Source organism: Chionomys nivalis, chromosome 6 (assembly GCF_950005125.1).
Source record: "Chionomys nivalis chromosome 6, mChiNiv1.1, whole genome shotgun sequence".
NCBI lineage: Eukaryota > Metazoa > Chordata > Mammalia > Rodentia > Cricetidae > Chionomys > Chionomys nivalis.
Window position 1 is genome coordinate 2,158,043 of NC_080091.1, and position 21,724 is coordinate 2,179,766.

At 39.2% G+C, this 21,724-nt stretch overlaps 1 protein-coding gene across 1 annotated transcript in view; it reads right to left on the reverse strand.

Annotated features, from left to right (window-relative positions):
* Window positions 1-21,724, reverse strand: part of LOC130875602 (leucine zipper protein 2-like) — a 133,058-nt gene that overhangs the window by 42,354 nt on the left and 68,980 nt on the right. Inside the window, exon 6 of the mRNA XM_057771620.1 lies at window positions 897-959. Within this exon, the coding sequence (XP_057627603.1) occupies window positions 897-959 (63 nt within the window). The remainder of the gene's footprint in view (window positions 1-896; window positions 960-21,724) is intronic.

The following is a 21,724-nucleotide window of genomic DNA, read 5'->3' on the forward strand; positions in this document are numbered from 1 at the left end:
CTGCTGTGCTGTAATCCATTCTGTAAATGTACCACATTTTACTTATCCATTCTTTGGTTGAGGGGCATTTAGGTTGTTTCCAGGTTCTGGCTATGACAAACAATGCTGCTATGAACATAGTTGAACACATGTCCTTGTGGCACGATTGAGCATCCTTTGGATATACACCCAAAAGTGGTATTACTGGGTCTAGAGAAAGGTTGTTTCCTAATTTTAAGAGAAATTGCCACACTGACATCCAAAGTGGCTGTATCAGCTTGCATTCCCACCAGCAATGCAAGGGTGTTCCCTTTACCCCACAACTCATGTGATTAGATCTATATGTGTGTGTGTGTGTGTGTGTGTGTGTGTGTGTATCTTAGGGTCCTCATTGTTTTCTAGGTTCTCTCGGATTGTGATTTGAGGGCTGGTTTTCTTTGTTTCTATTTTGAACTTACCATCAGGTCAGAGTTAGATAAAACTGACTATTGTGACTAAATGTTTGTTGTTCCTAGAGTTATATATAAGAAAATCTAATTGCACAGAAAATAGAATAAGCAGGTCTGTTTACCTGGTAAACTAATATAATCCCAGGAACTTTGCTGGTGGTATATAAATGTCACAAAGCTTAAGGAAAATACAGTGGGCATCTGATAATTTCCTGCTGGGGAGAATTGGTTCATACAATGAGATAGGTGTTAAAAATTCAGTTTATGAACATGACATTGGGTACATTTTTTTTTTCATTTGTGTAATGTTGGAATAACTAGAAGCATCCAAAACTAAAATGTATTTTATTTTGTATCAAGTATTTCATTTGTGTTAGGGGAAAAGCCATTAGTTCTTTAGATTATACAAGATTTGATTCAGTAATAATCTTAACCAGCTACACTTGTGAAAAGTTCATATTTACTCACTTCTTTTGCATGAATCCCACACAGTTTGCTTCCGGACAACAATTTGTTCTTCAAGCTTTTATTCTGAGGAAGGAAAAGAGAATTTTACACAAAAGGTGGTAAGTTATTAAGAACTTCATCATTTAATTTAGCCACATCACTCTGTTTGACTCACAGACTAAAGTTACAGGTTATCTAAAGAATTTACTATTCATTTTAAAACTATCTGCTAGAACAGAAAGTAGGGTATAGTCTTGAACTCACTGGCATAGGGAATGACTTCCTGAACAGAATACTGTTAATGCAGGCACTAAGATCAACAAATAATTAATGGTACCTTGTGAAACTGAATAGCTTCTATAAGGCAAAGGATACTATCATCCAGACAAAGTTGCAGCCTACAGAAAGCAAACGATTTTTACTAAATACACATCCAAAAAGGGCTAATATCCAAAATATATAAGTAAATAAAATACTAGATATTAAGAAAACAAATAACCCATTTAAAAATGGTCTGCAGTTATAAGCAGGGAATTTTCAGAAGAGGAGACTCTAATGGCTGAGAGACACATAAAATTTCAATGTCCTTAATCATTAGGAAAATGCAAATCAAAACTACTTTGGTATTTCTGCTTACACCTGTCAAAATAGCTAAGATCAATAAAACTAGTAAACTTTAATGCTTCAAGGATGTGGACTAGAAGAAATACTCTTCCATTGCTGGTAGTAGTACACACTTATACAACCTGTATGGGAATCACTGTGATAATTCCTCAGAGAGATGGAAATTGATTTACCCCAAGATGAATCTATACCACTCTTGGGGATATATTCAAAGGATGATTCATCCTACTACAGAATGAATGTTCATTGCTGCCTTTACCTAATAGTCAGATTCTGGAAACAAACTAGGTCTCTGTCGATGAATGAAAAGATAAAATGGGGTGTGTAATGGGGTATTACTCAGATAAAGAAAACGGAAATAATTACATTTACAGATAAATGATGGAACTAGGAAAAAATCATTCTGAGTGAGGTTTCTCAGATCTGGAAAGCCAAATATAGTGTGCATTCCTTTATATGTGGATATTAGCAGTTAAGCCAGTAATAATCAATCTCCACTTCATCTAACTATAGAGGTTAGGTGTAGAGCAAGGGATGAGGGGGTACAGAGAAAACTTGTTAGGAAATAGTAATAAAGAATTATAGAAGGACTAAGGGGGCCATAATGGAGGCATCAAGTGGTGACAGGGAGGGGAGAAGGGAAGAAGGGGAGAAGGGAAGGAATGTAGGTGAGACAGCTGAAATTAAAGGCCATTTGAGGACTATGGAAGGCTGATCTAGTAGAAGCTTCCTAAAATATATACATATATGAAGGCTGAAAGTGATCTAAATTATACTGCTAAATAGTGGGAAAGGCAGAGTCCTGACTGGCCATCCTGACTTATCACCAAATGAAGCTTCCAGTTCCAGAATTGGGTCACTAATTAGTTGAGTTATTAGCTAAAGAAGTCAAACTGATGGCAAGGCCCCATTGCTGAAAGTAACACCTACACAACTCATTGAAGATGCAGATGTTGAGCTGGCGCTTACATAGAGTTTTCATCCCTATGTTTCTACAGCCATTGGTACAGGAAAATACCTTAAATCATCACAAGATAGACTTAAACACCAAGCCAGCCACAAACGATCCCTGATGGTGTCCTATCTGCATGATATGTTAAGGCAATGGTAGCACAGGCACAAAACTGGTTGGAGAAACAAACCAATAACTGATTTAACTTAAGGCTCACTGCAAGATATGGTATTTATAACTGACACTGGTAGGGTTACCAAGAACCAGAGAATAGATAGCCCATGGCCCAGGATAAAACCAAATTCTACCATTCTGTTGAAGGAGCTGTGGGCTGCGTTCCTGCCACCCAGCTCCCGGATATAGTGACTTCTAATGACACTTGGCGATACTCATAGATCAATGCCTTCCTCAGTTATCACTAGAGAAGATTCCTCCTGCATCAGATGGGAACAAATACAGAGATCCCCAGCCAGATATTATATAGAGAGTGACAGACTTTGGAACACTCAGCCCTAGATGGGATGTGTCCATCAATTTCCTCCCCTCAGGACTCAAATGATCCCTTGGAAGAAGAGGAAAGAGTGTAAGAGCTAGAGGGGATGGAGGACACCAAGAAAACAAGGCCATCTAAATAAGCATGAACAAAGCTAATATTAACTCATGGAAACTGAGGCAGCCTGCACAGTGCTTGCATGGGTCTATACCATCCTCTGCAAGTGTATTATGGCTGCCAGTTTAATATTTTTATGGGATTATTGACTGTGTGAATGATTGGGTCTCAGTTTCTTGTTCCTTTCCTTGGGTTCTTTTCTCCTGTTCATTTTTTTGCCCACATTTAATGTGTTAGTTTTTGTTTTATCTATATTATTTTATCATTATCTTTTAGAAGTCTGTATTCAGGAGAGAGACAGAAAGGGAGTGGATCTGGATGGGACAGAGGTACAAGGTACTAGGAAGAGTAGAGAGAGGGGAAACTGTAATCAGGACTTATGTGAGAAAAAAAAATAAATCTGTTTTTAATAAAGGAAACATAATGAAACAGAGCAGATGTTGATTGATGAACTTAGAATAATTTATGCCTTTATCCTAAAGACCTTGCATAGGACTAGCGTATCCCACACTTCAATTAGAAAAGCCTTTGAACTAGAATGCAGATACAATAAAGCAGAGGTCTATTTGTCCCTTCTCCTCCTGAATGCAACGGCAGAGCTTAGTCCAACACATATTATACAGAAACTTGTAAATGAATGTTTGTTGAATTAAAAAACAAAGAAAAGAAAATGAAAGGATTAATATTCAGGGAAATGACATTTTAATATAGACTCTTAACTTTCATGGTAAGGTAGACCTTCTTAGAATTAAGCGGAGAATTCATTTTTTTTCAATTAAATATGTAACCGTTAAATTAATATATTTCTATACTTTCCATATGTATGTATATGAATATATACATATTTGCATATATAATAAACAATATATATGTAATATATGTTAACCAGTATAAATAGTGAAAAAAAATTAAAAACTAATAAATTTTTTTTCTCCAGATTGGCACTTTATTGTTTATTTATTTATTAAAGATTTCTACCTTCTCCCCGCCACCACCTCCCATTTCCCTCCCCCTCCCCCATCAAGTCCCCCTCCCTCATCATCCTTAAGAGTAATCCAGGTTCCCTGCCCTGTGGGAAGTCCAAGGACCACCCACCTCCATCCAGGTCGAGTAAGGTGAGCATCCAAACTGCCTAGGCTCCCACAAAGCCTGTACATGCAGTAGGATCAAAAACCCATTGCCATTGTTCTTGAGTTCTCAGTAGTCCTCATTGTCCATTATGTTCAGCAAGTCCGGTTTTATCCCATGCTTTTTCAGACCCAGGCCAGCTGGCCTCAAGTGAACCCCAAGTCTTGTGTTTCTGTCTACCAATATTCTCCTTTCCAGGTTCTGTGTTGTTTAATAGCTGTGCTGACCTTGGCAAGGCATGGTCTTCCCTTTTTTGAGTTGGTCAGGGTTGTTCAGGACTCCTAAACCATAAAGACTACACTGCTATTGCCCTTCCTTTGACCAGAGAGGTAGAATGTAAGGAAGTACCTATTCCAGAAAATAAGAATGCCTTCAGACACAGGGCTCAAGGGACTTTAGGCTGCAACTGCCATGAATGTCTCTTCTATGAGGGCTAGTTTTCATAATGCTGGAAGGAGCAATGCAAGCTTGTGAAGGAGGGAAGCAACCAAGTTTGAATAAGAATGGCTCTCATAGATCATGTATTTGAATGCTTGGTCATCATGGAGTAGTGCTACTTAGAGTTAGGAGGTGTGGTCTTGCTGGGGGTGGGTGTAGCCTTGTAGGAGAAAGTGTATCACTGGGGGAGGGCTTTGAAGTTTCAGAAAACCAAGCTAGGCCTCAGTGCCTTACTAACTCTTCCTGTTGCCTGAGGTTCAGGGTGTAGAACTCTCAGCTACTTCTCCAGAACCATGTCTGCCTGTGAACCACCATGTTTTCTGCCATCATTGCAATGGAGTAAACCTCTGGAACTAAGCAAGTCCCAATTAAATGCTTTCCTTTAGAAGAGTTGCTGAGGTCATGGTGTCTCTTCAGTGCAAAAGAACACTGACTAAGAGAGACACTTATGAACAAGAACAAGCAGCATAATAGGACAACATGAAGGGTACAGAGGTGGAGCATACCTTGACCATAACCAAGAACTCTCTAATTGGATTTAAGACCTTGTCAGTAAGAGGCAAATCATGCCTGATACTGGAAACCTAGGCAACTATACAAGACTTGTGTGAAGTTATGGATATTGGAAGAGAACATATAGCTATGACTTTGCTAGATAAGCATAATCTTAAGTACATTCTAAATTTTGTCCTTATACCCACAGATAAGTCTAGTCATCACTCCACATCAAGGAAACTTCTCTTTGCAAAAGACAGAGACTATTACATAAGAACCAATGAAAAGGCAGGTTGTTGAGCTCGGTGTCAGTGGCTACAGCTAGAGCATATTTCCTACACCTAATGCTCAGGGAATATTACAGAAGAAGGGCTGGAAGGACTGTGAGCCAGAGGATCACAGAATTTGCTATGAGACTGTGTCGTCTAATACTGTCTACAAGGCTTATGAAGATTCATTAACATGACTTTGTACAGCATGAGCTGAACAAAGATAACAACGATAGACATGCCAAGTGGACAGGAGAAAGACCACAGGGTCTCTACTTTACATAAAGAACTATAGACGACTAAGGAGTGCTAAGAGTAGGAGAAATAGTTTTATCTACAGGAGAGGAAACCAGCTACTTGGCCAATAATGAATGGTCAGCCCTGAAAACATACTTCCTAGTAGCTCTATAATGGACTGAGCATGTTATATTTATACACATACATATATCCACATAACAACAATTAATGAAGAAAGAGGCCATGAGTTTGAAAGAGAGCAAGAAAGGGTGTATGGGAGAGTTTAGAGGGAGGAAATGCCGTATGTTATAATCTCAAAAAGAAAAGAAAAAATAAATCTTTTTTATTATTTTTATTTTATTTTATTCTTTTTTAATTAAAATTTCCGCCTCCTCCCCGTTTCCCATTTCCCTCCCCCTCCTCCCACATATTACTCCCTCCCCCACTCCCCTCCCCCTATCCCCACTCCTCTTATCCTCCCCCCACTCCATTCCCCCTCCCTCTCAATACTGAAGAGCAGTCCAGATTCCCTGCCATGCGGGAACACCAAGGTCCTCCCACGTCTATCTAGGTCCAGGAAGGTGAGCATCCAAACAGGCTAAGCTCCGACAAAGCCAGTTCATGTATTAGGATTGAAACCTAGTGCCATTGTCCTTGGCTTCTCATCAGCCTTCATTGTCCGCCATGTTCAGAGAGTCCGGTTTCAACCCATGCTTATTCAGTCCCAGTCCAGTTGGCATTGGTGGGCTCCCAATAGATCAGTTCCACTGTCACAGTGGGTGGGTGCACCCCTCGTGGTCCTGGCTTCCTTGCTCATGTTCTCCCTCCTTCTGCTCCTCATTTGGACCTTAAGAGCTCAGACCATTGCTCCAAATTGGGTCTCTGTCTCTATCTCGATCCATCGCCAGATGAAGGTTCTAAGGTGATATGCAAGATATTCATCAGTATGGCTATAGGAGAGGGCCATTTCAGGTTCCCTTTCTTCAGCTGCCCAAGGAACTAACTGGGGACATCCAAGTGTGGAATATATATACATTAGAGTACTACTCAGCGGTAAAAATCAATGACTTCTCGAATTTTGCATGCAAATGGATGGAAATAGAAAACACTATCCTGAGTGAGGTATCCCAGACCCAAAAAGAGGAACATGGGATTTACTCACTCATAATTTTTTTCTAGCCATAAATAAAGGACATTGAGCATATAATTTGTGATCCCAGAGAAGCTAAATAAGAAAGTGAACCCAAAGAAAAATGTTATAGTCATCCTCCTGGATAGGGGAAGTAGACAAGATTGCCGGGCAAAAACTGGGAACTTGCGGGTGAGGTGGCATTGGGCTAAGGGGAAATGGGGTGAGAAACGTGAGAAGGGGAGGATGGGGGGAGCATGGGGGAATGGGATGGTTGGGATATAGGAAGGGTGGATACGGGGCAGAGAAATATATATCCTAATTAGGGGATCCATCTTAGGGTTAGCAAGAAACTTGACTCTAGAGGGGCTCACAGGTATCCAGGGAGATGTCCCCAGCTGGTACCTTGGGCAACTGAGGAGAGGGAACCTGAAATGACCCTATCCTATACTGATGAATATCTTGCATATCACCTTAGAACCTTTATCTGGCAATGGATCGAGATAGAGACAGAGACCCATTTGGAGCAACGGACTGAGCTCTTAAGGTCCAAATGAGGAGCAGAAAAATGAATCTTAATATTTTTATTAAAATATATTTTCACTGTCACAGTAGGTGGGTGCACCCCTCGTGGTCCTGATTTCCTTGCTCATGTTCTCTCTCCTTCTGCTCCTCATTTGGACCTTAAGAGCTCAGACGGTTGATCCAAATTGGGTCTCTGTCTCTCTCTCGATCCATCGCCAGATGAAAGTTCCTGTGCCATTCTCCTTGGCCTTTCGTCAGCTCTCATTGTCCACCACATTCAGAGAGTCCGGTTTTATCCCATGTTTTTTTCAGTAGCAGTCCAGCTGGCCTTGGTGAGCTCCCAATAGATCGGCCCCCCTGTCTCAGTGGTTGGGTGCACCACGAGGCGTGCACCCACCCACTGTGACAGTGGAACTGATCTATTGGGAGCTCTCCAAGGCCAGCTGGACTGGGACTGAATAAGCATGGGTTGAAACTGGACTCTCTGAACAAGGCGGACAATGAAGGCTGATGAGAAGCCAAGGACAATGGCACTAGGTTTCGATCCTAATACATGAACTGGCTTTGTGGGAGCGTAGCCTGTTTGGATGCTCACCTTCCTGGACCTAGATAGAAGTGGGAGGACCTTGGTCTTCCTGTAGAGCAGGGAATTTGGACTGCTCTTCAGTATCGAGAGGGAGGGGGAGTGGACTAGGGGGAGGAGAAGTGGAGTGGGGATAAGGGGAGGGGAGCGGGGGGAGGGGGCAATATGTGGGAGGAGGGGGAGGGAAATGGGAAACGGGGAGCAGTTGGAAATTTTAAGTAAAAAAGAATAAAAAATATATATATATTTTGATCAGATTTTATCCTCCCCTCCCCCACTCTTCCTAAAGTCTTTCTATTTCCCTACCCAACTAAATTTATGTTCTCTCCTCTTTCTCTTTCAAAGCAAAAAAAAATAAAAAAAGAAATATGGGGTCCAGTACTGAGAGAGGGAAGTGGACATAGAGTCCCTTCCCTACCAAGAAGCTATTTGCAGTTGACATCTGTAGTCAAAGGCAAAACAAGTTTTCTCCAAAGGAATGCCACTTAATATCTTAAGCACACATCTGAACAGACCCCCCACCACAGGAGTAGGTGACCAATACAAAGGTATTTAAAAAAAATATTAAAGTTTTCGCTTACTAGTAGTGAGTGTTAAGTTCATTCTTAGTTATGCTGTGACATTTGTCTTTCAGGCTCTGTTTTCAGTCTTAGAAATGAAAAACATAAATTGTGTACTAAATGTTTTTAAATTATCCACTTTCCTAATTAGGGAAGACAAGAGATACAAAGAATGCAATACAGATGCTCATTACATAGGCACTGACAACGAATAATTTAGATCCATAACTCATCTCTGTAATGTATATTCATATTGCTCATGTGGAAAATAAATTTTTAAAGGAAATATATAAAATTCTGCTCCAAATTTTAGAAAAATGATAATAATCCGTGTACTTGTATAATACACATATGTATATGTTCATGTGCTTGCATAAGATTACATGGAAATGACAAATCCTATAAGGTTTTTGACTGTGTTAATGTAATATTAACTAAAATGCAAAAATAATGATATCCACGTTTTGAATTAAATTGGATAAAATTTACATGTGTGAACTTAAATCTAAAAGTCAATGAACACTTCAGATAAATATATGATGTGATTATGTGCTGTTTTCAGAATCTACATTGTTACTTTGATGGTATTTAGTATTTCACTGAGACTTTTCAGAGCCAAACAGTCCAAGTAAAAGAATATCAATATGTAAAGCAGCATGACATGAGCTGTGGACAGTCTGTCACACATGCAAGAGTGTGGGTACAAAAGTTACAAAGTTTTCTATTATAAGATGGAACATTATTTTATATTGCTGTGCTTTTCATTTCCCTGCTGTTTATATTCAGTTTTGAATTTTGAGTCTTAATTGAAACTGAATCTCTGCCTGATATTCCGATGCTTCCAGTGCCAGGAGCAGTAGCCTCCAGCATTCATTTACAGAAAATAATGTGAATGGATGGAAGAGTAGAGGGGAATTGCTGATGGATTGTGACATTGCTGAGGGTAACCCTGAATATTCGCCACCAAAAGTCGTATGTCTGCCCTATTTCTTCATCTGACCACAGTTGCGCATCCTCAACACAGACCTTCAAACCAGCATTCCTGTGATCCTCTGTGACAAGTCTTGGGAATGGAAAGGAAGTAATAGCATGAATATCTGATAAGATAGGACATAAACATTTTCTCATCTCAAGGCAGGGAGACCATGATCTACAAGTGTGTTATTCGATGTTCACAAATTATCATTTACTCCCAAGGAACGTTGACAGTTGATACTTCCTCTGCATGCATGGGCAACTCCTGCATCTGTTTTAAGTTTGAAACCTGTGATTCTTGTGCTGTTATCTACCACAGTCTAACTTGACAGCATAAAACAGGTCTTCAAAAATAAATTTAGTATATATCATGCATGACCTTGGTCTGCAGCTCTTCTAAATGAAAAGTGAAGTTGCTAGGATGTCAGGCTGAAGTCACTGCACTGTATGACTCTGAAATAAAAAGAAGACCCTGTGAATTGCTTATGTAGATATTGACTCTCAACTGGGTGGTGCTCAGAAGAGGAGTGGCTTAAGGACAAAAGTATCCTTACACTTTTTTTTTTGGCAATCCAGCATGTACTTACATTTGAAATGCTTGTGGATGCTCCTTAATAATACACACCGCCTGTGTTTTAAAGCTTAAGTCCAAACACACTATAGTGTATTCATTTTTTCTTGCCATTTTTATTTCTATGGTTGTATTATCTGCATATGTGGCAATGCACCATATATAGTCAGTGTCTGCAGAGATCAGAAAATGGAGTCTGATCCAGAAGAACTGGCATGAGAGGGGGTCATTGGTCACCATCTGAATGCTGTAAACTGAACCTGGGTCTCTATAACAAATTACTGCATAGAAACCACTGAGGCATCTCTGCAGAGATGCAACCAAATAAAATCCGTTAAATCTGGTTTTCATCTTTGATGGTGAGATTTCTGCACACTTCACAGAGTAGCCTAGAGGTACACACTCTCTGGTTTGTGAAACAGATATAAAACCACAAGTCCAGTATCTCTTCTCTGAATGTAGGAAACAGCAACAGAGAACTGCCCAGAGTCCCCATGTTTTAGAATATACTTCCAGATAAAATAAAATGCTAATCAGCTACCAATAATGATTAATGGCTTGCAAGTGAAAATTTAGGGAGGGATTTGTATATAATAGATAGAAATCCTGAGAGACTTAATAAAAAATAGGCTTGAAATGAAAAGGACAATCAGAGTCAGTAGCAACCAGTGAAAAGCAATGAATCCATACATTAATTACAAGGTGGAATGATGGGGTCTCAGTGAATTTTCATGATGAAAATTAGATGCTGAGCAAACTTTATATCATCAAATAAAACTGTACGTAAATGTATTTATCACCTTTCTTTTTCAATTAAAATGAAATATAATATACCACTGTGGCCAGGATGTTGAAAATATGCAGAATTGTACATGAATGTCTCCTGAGTGCAATTAAATCTAAACTAAGGAAAAACACCTGCAGTGTTATATCCAAAATAAACATAGACATTGCTATGTCTTGCTGGGGAAAGCATTTTCTATTTTAGGGCCTCTTAACTCTGGGTACGCATAGGCAACTTTAATGGACTGCATTAGGCTCATATCTCTTTTTGCTTAGAAGTTTTTTTTTTTTTTTGAAATTGCCACAAAATGGTTTTATTCTTTCAAATATGTCACATTGAAAATGGAAATCTTGCACATTGTAGAAGCCACAAGGTTTAGGTGAATATTTAAACATGGACACATCACTCCTCAACCCCTGGCAGATACAACATTTTAAAAATCATGTTCTTCATCAGCTTAGGCTGATGCCATGATATGCCATAGGTAAAGCAACTTACAATCAATGGATATTAATTTTTTAAATGATTCTAGAGTTTGGAACATTCTAGACCAAAGTTTTAGCTGACTTGTCACTTGATGAGGAACCCCCTGGTGATACACTTCCCTGACAATCTGTTTGCATTCTTAGCATCCTGAGGGACCCATTATCTCCTGACATTGATGCATTAGAGATTAAATTTTACCTTATGAACATGCATGCCACTTCCCTACCTACTTAAAGAAATCTTTCACAGTCCTTGGTATTCCAGGCTTAGATCTAAGCCAGGCATGTTTATTTCAGAAATCCATCAATGTATGCCAATTTACTAGTGTTTGTGAAGTCAGGATGTGATGTGGGGTTCCCCGCTGTTTCTGTGAATACCATTGATTTTAATAAAGGACTGCTTTGGACCTATAGCAGGGCAAAACTTAGCTAGGTGGGGAAAACTAAACTGAATGCTGAGAGAAAGGAGGCAGAGGAGAGAGAAGCCAGGGAGCCGCTGCTGGAGACAGATATGCAGGAACTTTTACAGGAGGCCACGAGCCTCATGGTAAAATATAAAATAATGGAAATGGGTTAAATTAAGATGTAAAAGCTAGCCAATAAGAAGTTAGAGCTAATAGGTCAAGCAGTGATTTAATTAATACAGTTTTGTGTGGTTATTTCAGGAGACTGGGCAGCTGGGAAACAAACAAATGGCCCCCTACTATAAGGATGTAGTTTACATTATGAATATTTAATCTCTCTGATTTCCTATTCACAAGAAAGTTACAAAATAAAAATAAAAGGAATACAATTACCCCAGTTCCTTTTCATTAAAGAATATAATTGTAAAGTTCCTGCAGATTTAAAGCAAATGGTAAATAAATCGGAGGATATTGGCTCACATCTAGAATTCCCAACTGCCTGTAAGCCAAGGTAAATATATGCAGAATATTTTTAAAATTATTTTTCTAGCTCATGAAAGAATACTTGACTTCAGGGAATTCTAGAATTATTCCATGTTAACAATGAAGAAAAATAACACAAAAATACTATAAAATATAAAATCAGAACTCTACACCCTTAAATATCTTTGGTAAAAAAGAATAAAAAAATTATTTCAAATAAAAACATAGCCGGGTGATGGTGGCGCACGCCTTTAATCCCAGCACTTGGGAGGCAGAGGCAGGCGGATCTCTGTGAGTTCGAGACCAGCCTGGTCTACAGAGCTAGTTCCAGGACAGGCTCCAAAGCCACAGAGAAACCCTGTCTCGAAAAACCAAAAAAAAAAAAAAAATAAAAAATAAATAAATAAAAAAAAATAAATAAAAACATAGTATGTGGTAGGAAGGATTCTTTTTTTTTTTTTTTATTCTTTTTTAATTAAAATTTCCACCTGCTCCCCGTTTCCCATTTCCCTCCCCTCCTCCCAAATATTGCCCCCTCCCCCCACTCCCCTCCCCCTATCCCCACTCCTCTTCTCCTCCCCCCACACCATTCCCCCTCCCTCTCGATACTGAAGAGCAGTCCAAATTCTCTGCCCTGCGGGAAGACGAAGGTCTTCTATCTACGTCCAGGAAGGTGAGCTTCTAAACAGGCTAAGCTCCCACAAAGCCAGTTCATGTATTAGGATTGAAACCTAGTGCCGTTGTCCTTGGCTTCTCATCAGTCTTCATTGACCGCCATGCTCAGAGAGTCCGGAATCAACCCATGCTTATTCAGTCCCAGACCAGCTGGCCTTGGTGGGCTCCTAATAAATCAGTTCCACTGTCACAGTGGGTGGGTGCATCCCTCGTGGTCCTGATTTTTTGCTCTTGTTCTCCCTCCTTCTGCTCCTCATTTGGACCTTAAGAGCTCAGACCGTTGCTCCAAATTGAGAATCTGTCTCTCCCTCGATCCATCGCCAGATGAAGGTTCTAAGGTGATATGCAAGATATTCATCAGTATAGGATAGGGTCATTTCAGGTTCCCTCTCCTTAGTTGCCCAAGGTACCAGCTGGGGACATATTCCTGGACACCTGCGAACCCCTCTAGAGTCAAGTCTCTTGCCAACCCTAAGATGGCTCCCTTAGATAGGATATATACTTCGCTGCTCCCGTATCCATCCTTCCTATATCCCAACCATCCCAATCCCCCGAGCTCCTCCCATCCTCCCCTTCTCATATTTCTCATCCCATTTCCCCTTTGCCCCATGCCACCTCACCCGCAATTTCCCAGTTTTTGCCCTGCAATCTTGTCTACTTCCCCCTCTCCATGCGGATGACTATATGATTTTCTTTGGGTTCACTTTCTTATTTAACTTCTATAGGATCACACATTATATGCTTAATGTCTTTTATTTATGGCTAGAAACCGATTATGAGTGAGTACATCCCATGTTCCTCTTTTTGGGTCTGGGATACCTCACTCAGGATAATGTTTTCTATTTCCATCCATTTGCACACAAAATTCGAGAAGTCATTGTTTTTTACTGCTGAGTAGTACTCTAATATGTATATATTCCACACTTTCTTCATCCATTCCTCCATTGAGGGGCATCTAGGTTGTTTCCAGGTTTTGGCTATTACAAACAACGCTGCTATGAACATAGTTGAACAGATACTTTTGTCATTTGATGTGGCATCTCTTGGGTATATTCCCAATAGTGGTATTACTGGATCTTGGGGAAGGTTGATCCCAAATTTCCTGAGAAATCGCCACACTGATTTCCAAAGTGGTTGCACAAGTTTGCATTCCCACCAGCAATGAATGAGTGTGCCTCTTTCTCCACAACCTCTCCAGCAAAGGCTATCATTGGTGTTTTTGATTTTAGCCATTCTGACAGGTGTAAGATGGTATCTCAAAGTTGTTTTAATTTGCATTTCCCTTATCGCTAAGGAGGTTGAGCATGACCTTAGGTGTCTTTTGGCCATTTGAATTTCTTCTGTTGAGAATTCTCTGTTCAGATCAGTGCCCCATTTTTTTATTGGGTTCATTAGCATTTTAAAGTTTAGTTTCTTGAGTTCTTTATATATTTTGGTGATCAGACCTTTGTCTGTTGCGGGGTTGGTGAAGATCCTCTCCCAGTCAGTGGGTTGCCTTTTTGTCTTAGAGACAGTGTCCTTTGCTTTACATAAGCTACTCAGTTTCAGGAGGTCCCATTTATTCAATGTTGCCCTTAATGTCTGTGCTGCTGGGGATAAACGTAGGAAGTGATCTCCTGTACCCATATGTTGTAGAGTACTTCCAACTTTTTCTTCTATCAGGTTCAGTGTGTTCAGACTAATATTGAGGTCTTTAATCCATTTGGACTTGAGTTTTGTGCATGGTGATAGATATGGATCTATTTTCATTCTTCTACACGTTGACAACCAGTTCTGCCAGCACCATTTGTTGAAGATGCTCTCTTTTTTCCATTGAATACTTTTAGCTCCTTTATCAAAAATTAGGTGTTCATAAGTTTGTGGGTTAAAATCAGGGTCTTCTACTCGGTTCCATTGATCGACTTCTCTGTTTTTATGCCAATACCAAGCTGTTTTCAATACTGAGGCTCTGTAATAGAGTTTGAGGTCAGGGATGGTAATGCCTCCAGACGATCCTTTATTATATAAGATTGTTTTGGCTATCCTGGGTTTTTTGTTTCTCCATATAAAGTTGATTATTGTCCTCTCAAGATCTGTGAAGAATTTTGATGGGATTTTAATGGGGACTGCATTGAATCTATAAATTGCCCTTGGTAGAATTGCCATTTTTACTATGTTGATCCTCCCTATCCAAGAGCAAGGGAGATCCTTCCATTTTCTGGTATCCTCCTCAATTTCTTTCTTCATTGACTTAAAGTTCTTGTCAAATAGATCCTTTACTTCCTTGGTTAGGGTTACCCCAAGATATTTTATGCTATTTGTGGCTATCGTGAAGGGTGATGCTTCTCTGATTTCCATCTCTGCTTCCTTATCCTTTGTGTATAGGAGGGCAACTGATTTTTTGGAATTGATCTTGTATCCTGCAACGCTACTAAAGGTGTTTATCAGCTGAAGGAGTTCTTTGCTGGAGTTTTTGGGGTCGCTTATGTACACTATCATATCGTCTGCAAATAATGAAAGTTTAACTTCTTCCTTTCCGATTTGAATCCCTTTGATCCCCTTATGTTGTCTTATTGCTATTGCTAGAATTTCAAGCACTATATTAAAGAGGTATGGAGAGAGTGGACAACCTTGTCGTGTTCCTGATTTTAGTGGAATAGCTTTGAGTTTCTCTCCATTTAATTTGATGTTAGCTGACGGCTTGCTATAAATAGCTTTTATTATATTTAGGAACGACCCTTGTATTCCTAATCTAAGACCTTTATCATAAAGGGATGTTGAATTTTGTCAAATGCTTTTTCCGCATCTAATGAAATGATCATATGGTTTTTTTCTTTCAGATTATTTATATGATGGATTACATTGATAGATTTTCGTATGTTGAACCAGCCCTGCATCTCTGGGATGAAGCCTACTTGATCATAATGGATAATTTTTCTAATGTGTTCTTGGATTCGGTTTGCCAGTATTTTATTGACTATTTTTGCGTCGATGTTCATGAGTGAGATTGGCCTGTAGTTCTCTTTCTTGGTTGTGTCTTTGTGTGGTTTTGGTATCAGAGTAACTTCAGCTTCATAAAAGGAATTTGGCAATGACTTCTCTGTTTCAATATTGTGAAATACATTAAGGAGTATAGGTATTAGGTCTTCTTGGAAGTTCTGGTAGAATTCTGCATTAAAGCCGTCTGGACCTGGGCTTTTTTTGGTGGGAAGGTTTTTTATAACAACTTCTAATTCTTCGCGACTAACAGGTCTATTTAGATTGTTCACCTGGTCCTGGTTTAACTTTGGTATATGGTACTTATCTAAAAAAGTGTCCATTTCTTTTACATTTTCCAATTTTGTGGCATACAGGTTTTTGTAGTAAGATCTAATGATTCTCTGAATTTCGTCTGTGTCTGTGGTTATGTCTCCCTTTTCGTTTCTGATTTTGTTAATTTGCGCATTCTCTCTCCGCCGTTTGATTAGTTTGGATAGGGGTTTATCAATCTTATTGATTTTCTCCAAGAACCAGCTTTTTGTTTCATTGATTCTTTGGATTGTTTTCTGTGTTTCTATTTTGTTGATTTCAGCCCTCAATTTGATTATTTCCAGTCTTCTACTTCTCCTAGGTGAGTCTGCTTCTTTTCTTTCTAAAGCTTTAAGGTGGGCTATTAGGTCTCCAATGTGTGCTTTCTCCGTTTTCTTTATGTGGGCACTTAATGCTATGAACTTTCCTCTTAGCACTGCTTTCATAGTGTCCCATAGGTTTGAGTATGTTGAGTCTTCGTTTTCATTGAATTCAAGAAAGACTTTAATTTCTTTCTTTATTTCTTCCTTGATCCAGGTGTGGTTCAGTAGTTGACTGTCCAATTTCCATGAGTTCATAGGCTTTCTGGGGATAGCATTGTTGTTGAATTCTAACTTTAATCCATGGTGATCTGATAAGACACAGGTGGTTACCGATATTTTTTTGTAACTGTGTAAGTTTGCTTTGTTACCGAGTATGTGGTCTATTTTCGAGAAGGTTCCATGAGCTGCAGAGAAGAAGGTATATTCTTTCTTATTTGAGTGGAATGTTCTATAGATGTCTGTTAAGTCCATTTGATTCATTACCTCCCTTAATCCTCTTATTTCTCTGTTAGGTTTCTGTCTGATTGACCTGTCCATTGGTGAGAGAGGAGTGTTGAAATCTCCTACTATTAGTGTGTGTGGTTTGATGACTGCCTTGAGTTTTAGTAACGTTTCTTTTACATAAGTGGGTGCTTTTATATTAGGGGCATAGATATTCAGGATTGAGACTTCATCCTGGTGAATTGTTCCTGTTATGAGTAAAAAATGTCCATCTCCATCTCTTTTGATTGATTTTAGTTTGAAGTCAACTTTCTTAGAAATTAGTATGGCCACACCTGCTTGTTTCTTAGGTCCGTTTGCTTGATAAACCTATTCCCAGCCCTTTACTTTGAGTAGATGTCTGTCTTTGTGGTTGAGGTGTGTTTCTTGTAAGCAACAGAATGTTGGATCATGTTTTCGTATCCAATCTCTTAGCCTGTGCCTCTTTATAGGTGAGTTGAGTCCATTGATATTAAGTGATATTAATGACCAGTGGTTGTTAACTCCGGTCATTTTTCCTTTCTTTCTTTCTTTCTTTTGGTAGTAGAGTTTGTGTGTTTCCCTTCTTCAAGTTGTGCTGGTGAAGGGTCATTAGATGTCTGTGTTATTGTGGGCATTGTTGGACTCCTTGGTTTGTGATTTTCCTTCAATTACTTTCTGAAGGGCTGGATTTGTGGCTACGTATTGTTTAAATTTGTTTTTATCCTGGAAAATTTTGTTTTCTCCATTTATAGTGAACGAAAGCTTGGCTGGGTATAGTAGTCTGGGCTTGCATCCATGGTCTCGTAGTTTCTGCAGTATATCTATCCAGGACCTTCTGGCTTTCATGGTTTCCATAGAGAAATCAGGTGTAAGTCTGATAGGTTTACCTTTATAGGTAACTTGACCTTTTTCCTTTGCAGCTCTTAATATTCTTTCTTTATTCTGTATGTTTTGTGTTTTGATTATTATATGACGAGGAGATGTTTTTTTTTTTGATCCAGTCGATTTGGTGTTCTGTATGCTTCTTGGACCTTCAAAGGAATATCTTTCTTAAGGTTGGGAAAGTTTTCTTCTATAATTTTATTAAATATATTTTCTGGACCATTGAGCTGTAGATCTTCTCCTTCTTCTATCCCTATTATTCTTAGGTTTGGTCTTTTTATTGTGTCCCAGATTTCCTGAATGTTTTGTGATGAGAATTTGTTGGTTATGCTGTTTTCTTTGAAGAGAGTGTTTATTTTCTCTATGGTATCTTCAGTGTCTGAGATTCTTTCTTCTATCTCTTGTAATCTGTTGGTAGTACTTGTCTCTGTAGTTCCTGTTCGTTTATTCAAATTTTCCATCTCCATCCTTCCCTCGGTTTGTGTTTTCTTTATTACTTCCACTTCATTCTTCAAGTCTTGAACCGTTTCCCTTACCTGTTTGATTACTTTTTCTTGTTTCTCTTGGTTTTCTTGGGTATCTTTGAGAGATTTATTCATTTCCTCTACCTTTTTGTTTGTAATCTCTAATTGGTTGTGGCAGTTTTTCACCTCCTGTTTAAGGTCCTCTATTATTTTCATAAAATTCACTTTTGAGTCGAATTCTTCTAATTCTTCTGGATTAGGGTGTACAATTCTCATTTCGGGATTCCTGGATCCTGGTGATGTCACGTTGCCTTTCAAGTTGTTGGGGGAATTCTTGCATTGGCGCCTGCCCATCTTTTCCTTCAAATGGAGCCAGGAGAGGACTGATGTCTTGGACCAGTCTTTGCTGTGACTAACTCTCTAGGTGTATCTCCTCAGTGTAGGGGCAGGAACCGTTCCCTTCCAGATGAACTCCTCAACACCAAAACATGGATGCGTGGTATTCCAATGACCCGCGTAAAGAAGGCCGAATGCAAGGGGTAGGGCGGGGTCGAGTAGAACACAGGCGACACTGCAGTACAAGCTGGAGGTGCCTGCACTCCCTTTCGGGGGGTTGCTGAGGCCTGCCCGCTAGGCAGGCACTCACTGCTCTTGTTGGGTAGCCTTAGTGTAGGGGCGTTTGTGCTCTCTACCGGGACAGTCCGCCCCAGGATAGTACACACTCACCCGTCCCGATGAAACTTCTCGGCACCTACACAGGAACTCCTGGATGCCCCAAAGAGCCAGGGACTAAGGGAAGTAGGGCGCAGGCAGAGCAGGTCCAGGAGATCACAGCAGAGACTGCAGCCCCAGCAGCAGGGGCCCGCTTTCCTTGGTGGAGACCTTGAGGCCTGCCCTCTAGTCAGGCACTCACTGGTCTCGACATTTTTTTTCTGACATGAAGTAGATTGTTTGTTAAAATGAGACAATCTTTAAATCAGTGTTATACTTTTCAGGTTTAGTTAAACAACAACCAAAAAAAAAAAAAAAACAGAATTTCATTTAACCAGATGCTAAGTTATATAAAGTAAGATAGTCACACATATAAAGGAACAGTTGAGTTTCTAGGTTTATGTGAGTGGGAGCCAGTGATGCAGGAAGATGTTATGTAGATTAATATTTTGAATGTGCATTACCCAGTAAGCACAATTACTGCTAAATTTATGCACTGTAAATTTTCTGAACATATAAAGTGTCTTCTGGTAGTATTCATCCCTCACCCACTTTTTTTTTTATTCCTCTACAACTTAGCAAGTTCCTCCCTCCCCCTATAAGCCTTCCTCCCAATATCATGTCTTTCTGTTTTCATTTGGATTTGGTTTTGTTTCAAAGCCCACCAAGTTTAATTAGGACCCCTAGAGCATGCATGACCACCAGTATCTTTCTAACCCACCGATGAAAATCACTCTCCTTAATCCTGTAACCATCAACCTCCCTAGCTCTCCAGGACAGGGACAGGCCCTGTGAGCCCTTCCCCTAGCCATGTCTGAACATTCGTGGGCCAAGTCATGTCCAGGTCTGGTGCAGGACAACTGCTGTGAACTTATTGGATACAATGTGTATGTTGTTATTTCAAAGCACATCAAATTGTTCATCTTTTGCTTTCTTCTTCTTCCTCTTCTGTAATGTTCCCTGGATCGTGGAAGAGATGAAATGGATATTCTGCCAACTGCCAAACACTCAATCCTCATACACATGTATATTCAGTGCAACAGCATATCAGGCATACACACACCACCACCATCACCACCACTACCATACCACATACCCCTGATGCCTTTATTACACATGCACACCACCATCACCACCACCACCACCACCACCACCACCACCACCACCACCACCACCACCACCACCACCACCACATACCCCTAATGCCTTTAGTCATAAATTGTCTGAGACATGGAGTAGCTAGGGAAAGACATCCTTTTTCATTAATTATTGTTCCATGCATATATATATATGTATATACATATACATATATATATATGTATATGTATATATTATAAAATCTAAAAGCCACTTGTGTTTTGTTAGAACAAAGTAAGGCTTTCAGTTTGAGTGTTTTTTCTCTGATCTGCTCCACACACAAGATTCCAAGTTACAAGGGAAGCACATCGTTTGTTTGTAAGTGCGCATGTTTTCATAGAAATGTTGTAATGGTTGATTCATTCACCTAATCAACATGGTCTTCTTTCCAGCAGGACACGCTTTGCAAGCACTGTTGTAAATACTTCTGAAGTTTCTCTTTCAAAACACACAAAGGGAACTTTGCAAAACACAATCGTATTCTAATTCCAGGACATGAATAAATTGTTCGTCTGAAGTGCTGCCTAATCTCTAGTTGATAAGACTCTTAATGATTCTGCATAATTTGTGAGTTTAGCACATTTTCTAATTTGTCTTGATTTAACGCTTGGTGAAAGACAGAACAGATCTTTATCTACACATTAAAGGAAATTGTTTGGGTGTGCTACAGTAGTTCATGTGGTTTTCTTAAACTTTAGGGAAGCAGACTGCAATTACTAGGAAAAAGTGGAGAATTTATAGTTATTATAAATTTTATTTTATTTTATTGTCATAAAGCAACATCAACCTCCACACAAAAGGATGAGATGACTTATTTATTACTTTATGACTCTTTTGATTGAGTGAGGGTCAGGAGTCTTACAAAGAATAGTATGGTCATTTAATAAATATATATTGTCAAACATGAGTACTAAAATGCTGATGTGAAATCACTTTCATTTTGTTTGTGTTTAAGGTCATTTTCTCAATGACTTCTCTTACTCTATGGTCAAATATGTATTACCTTTTCTTATCTTGTATACAACAAGATTTTTCTGTTATATATAATTATATTGTGTTATAAAATAAACACACACACATATATATATGTGTATATATATATATATACACATATATATATGCTGTAACAAATTAATGAAGTAAGAGACCATAGATTTGAAGAAGAGTGAAAAGGAAGAAATGTAATTATGTTATAAAAACAAAAATTAAAATAAAAATAAATCTCTTGAGGTAGAGGCATGGCTCAGTGTTTAGAACAAATTCTGTAGCTGAAGAACTGTGCATGATTCCCAGTACACATATTGTGTGTCTTACAACTGTCTGTAACTCCAAGGAATCCATGATTTCTAGTACCCATGCTCTATGTCTTACAACTGTTAGTAACTCCAAGAAATTCATGATTCCCAGAACCCATGCTGTGTGTTTCACAACTGTTTATAACTTCAAGAGATACAACATCTGGCTTCTGTAGCCACTTACACTCATATACAAACACAAATTTATGATTAAAACTAAAGATCATAAAAACAAGCTTTTAGGGGATAGAGACAAAAGTTTCTTTAGTATTTGCTTGTTCATATATCATTTATTGTCTCCTTTGTTCCTGTCACCCAGCATGGATCAGCAGACACATGTAGATACAGTCCTTAGAGGAACTGAATATTTCTTAAAAATTT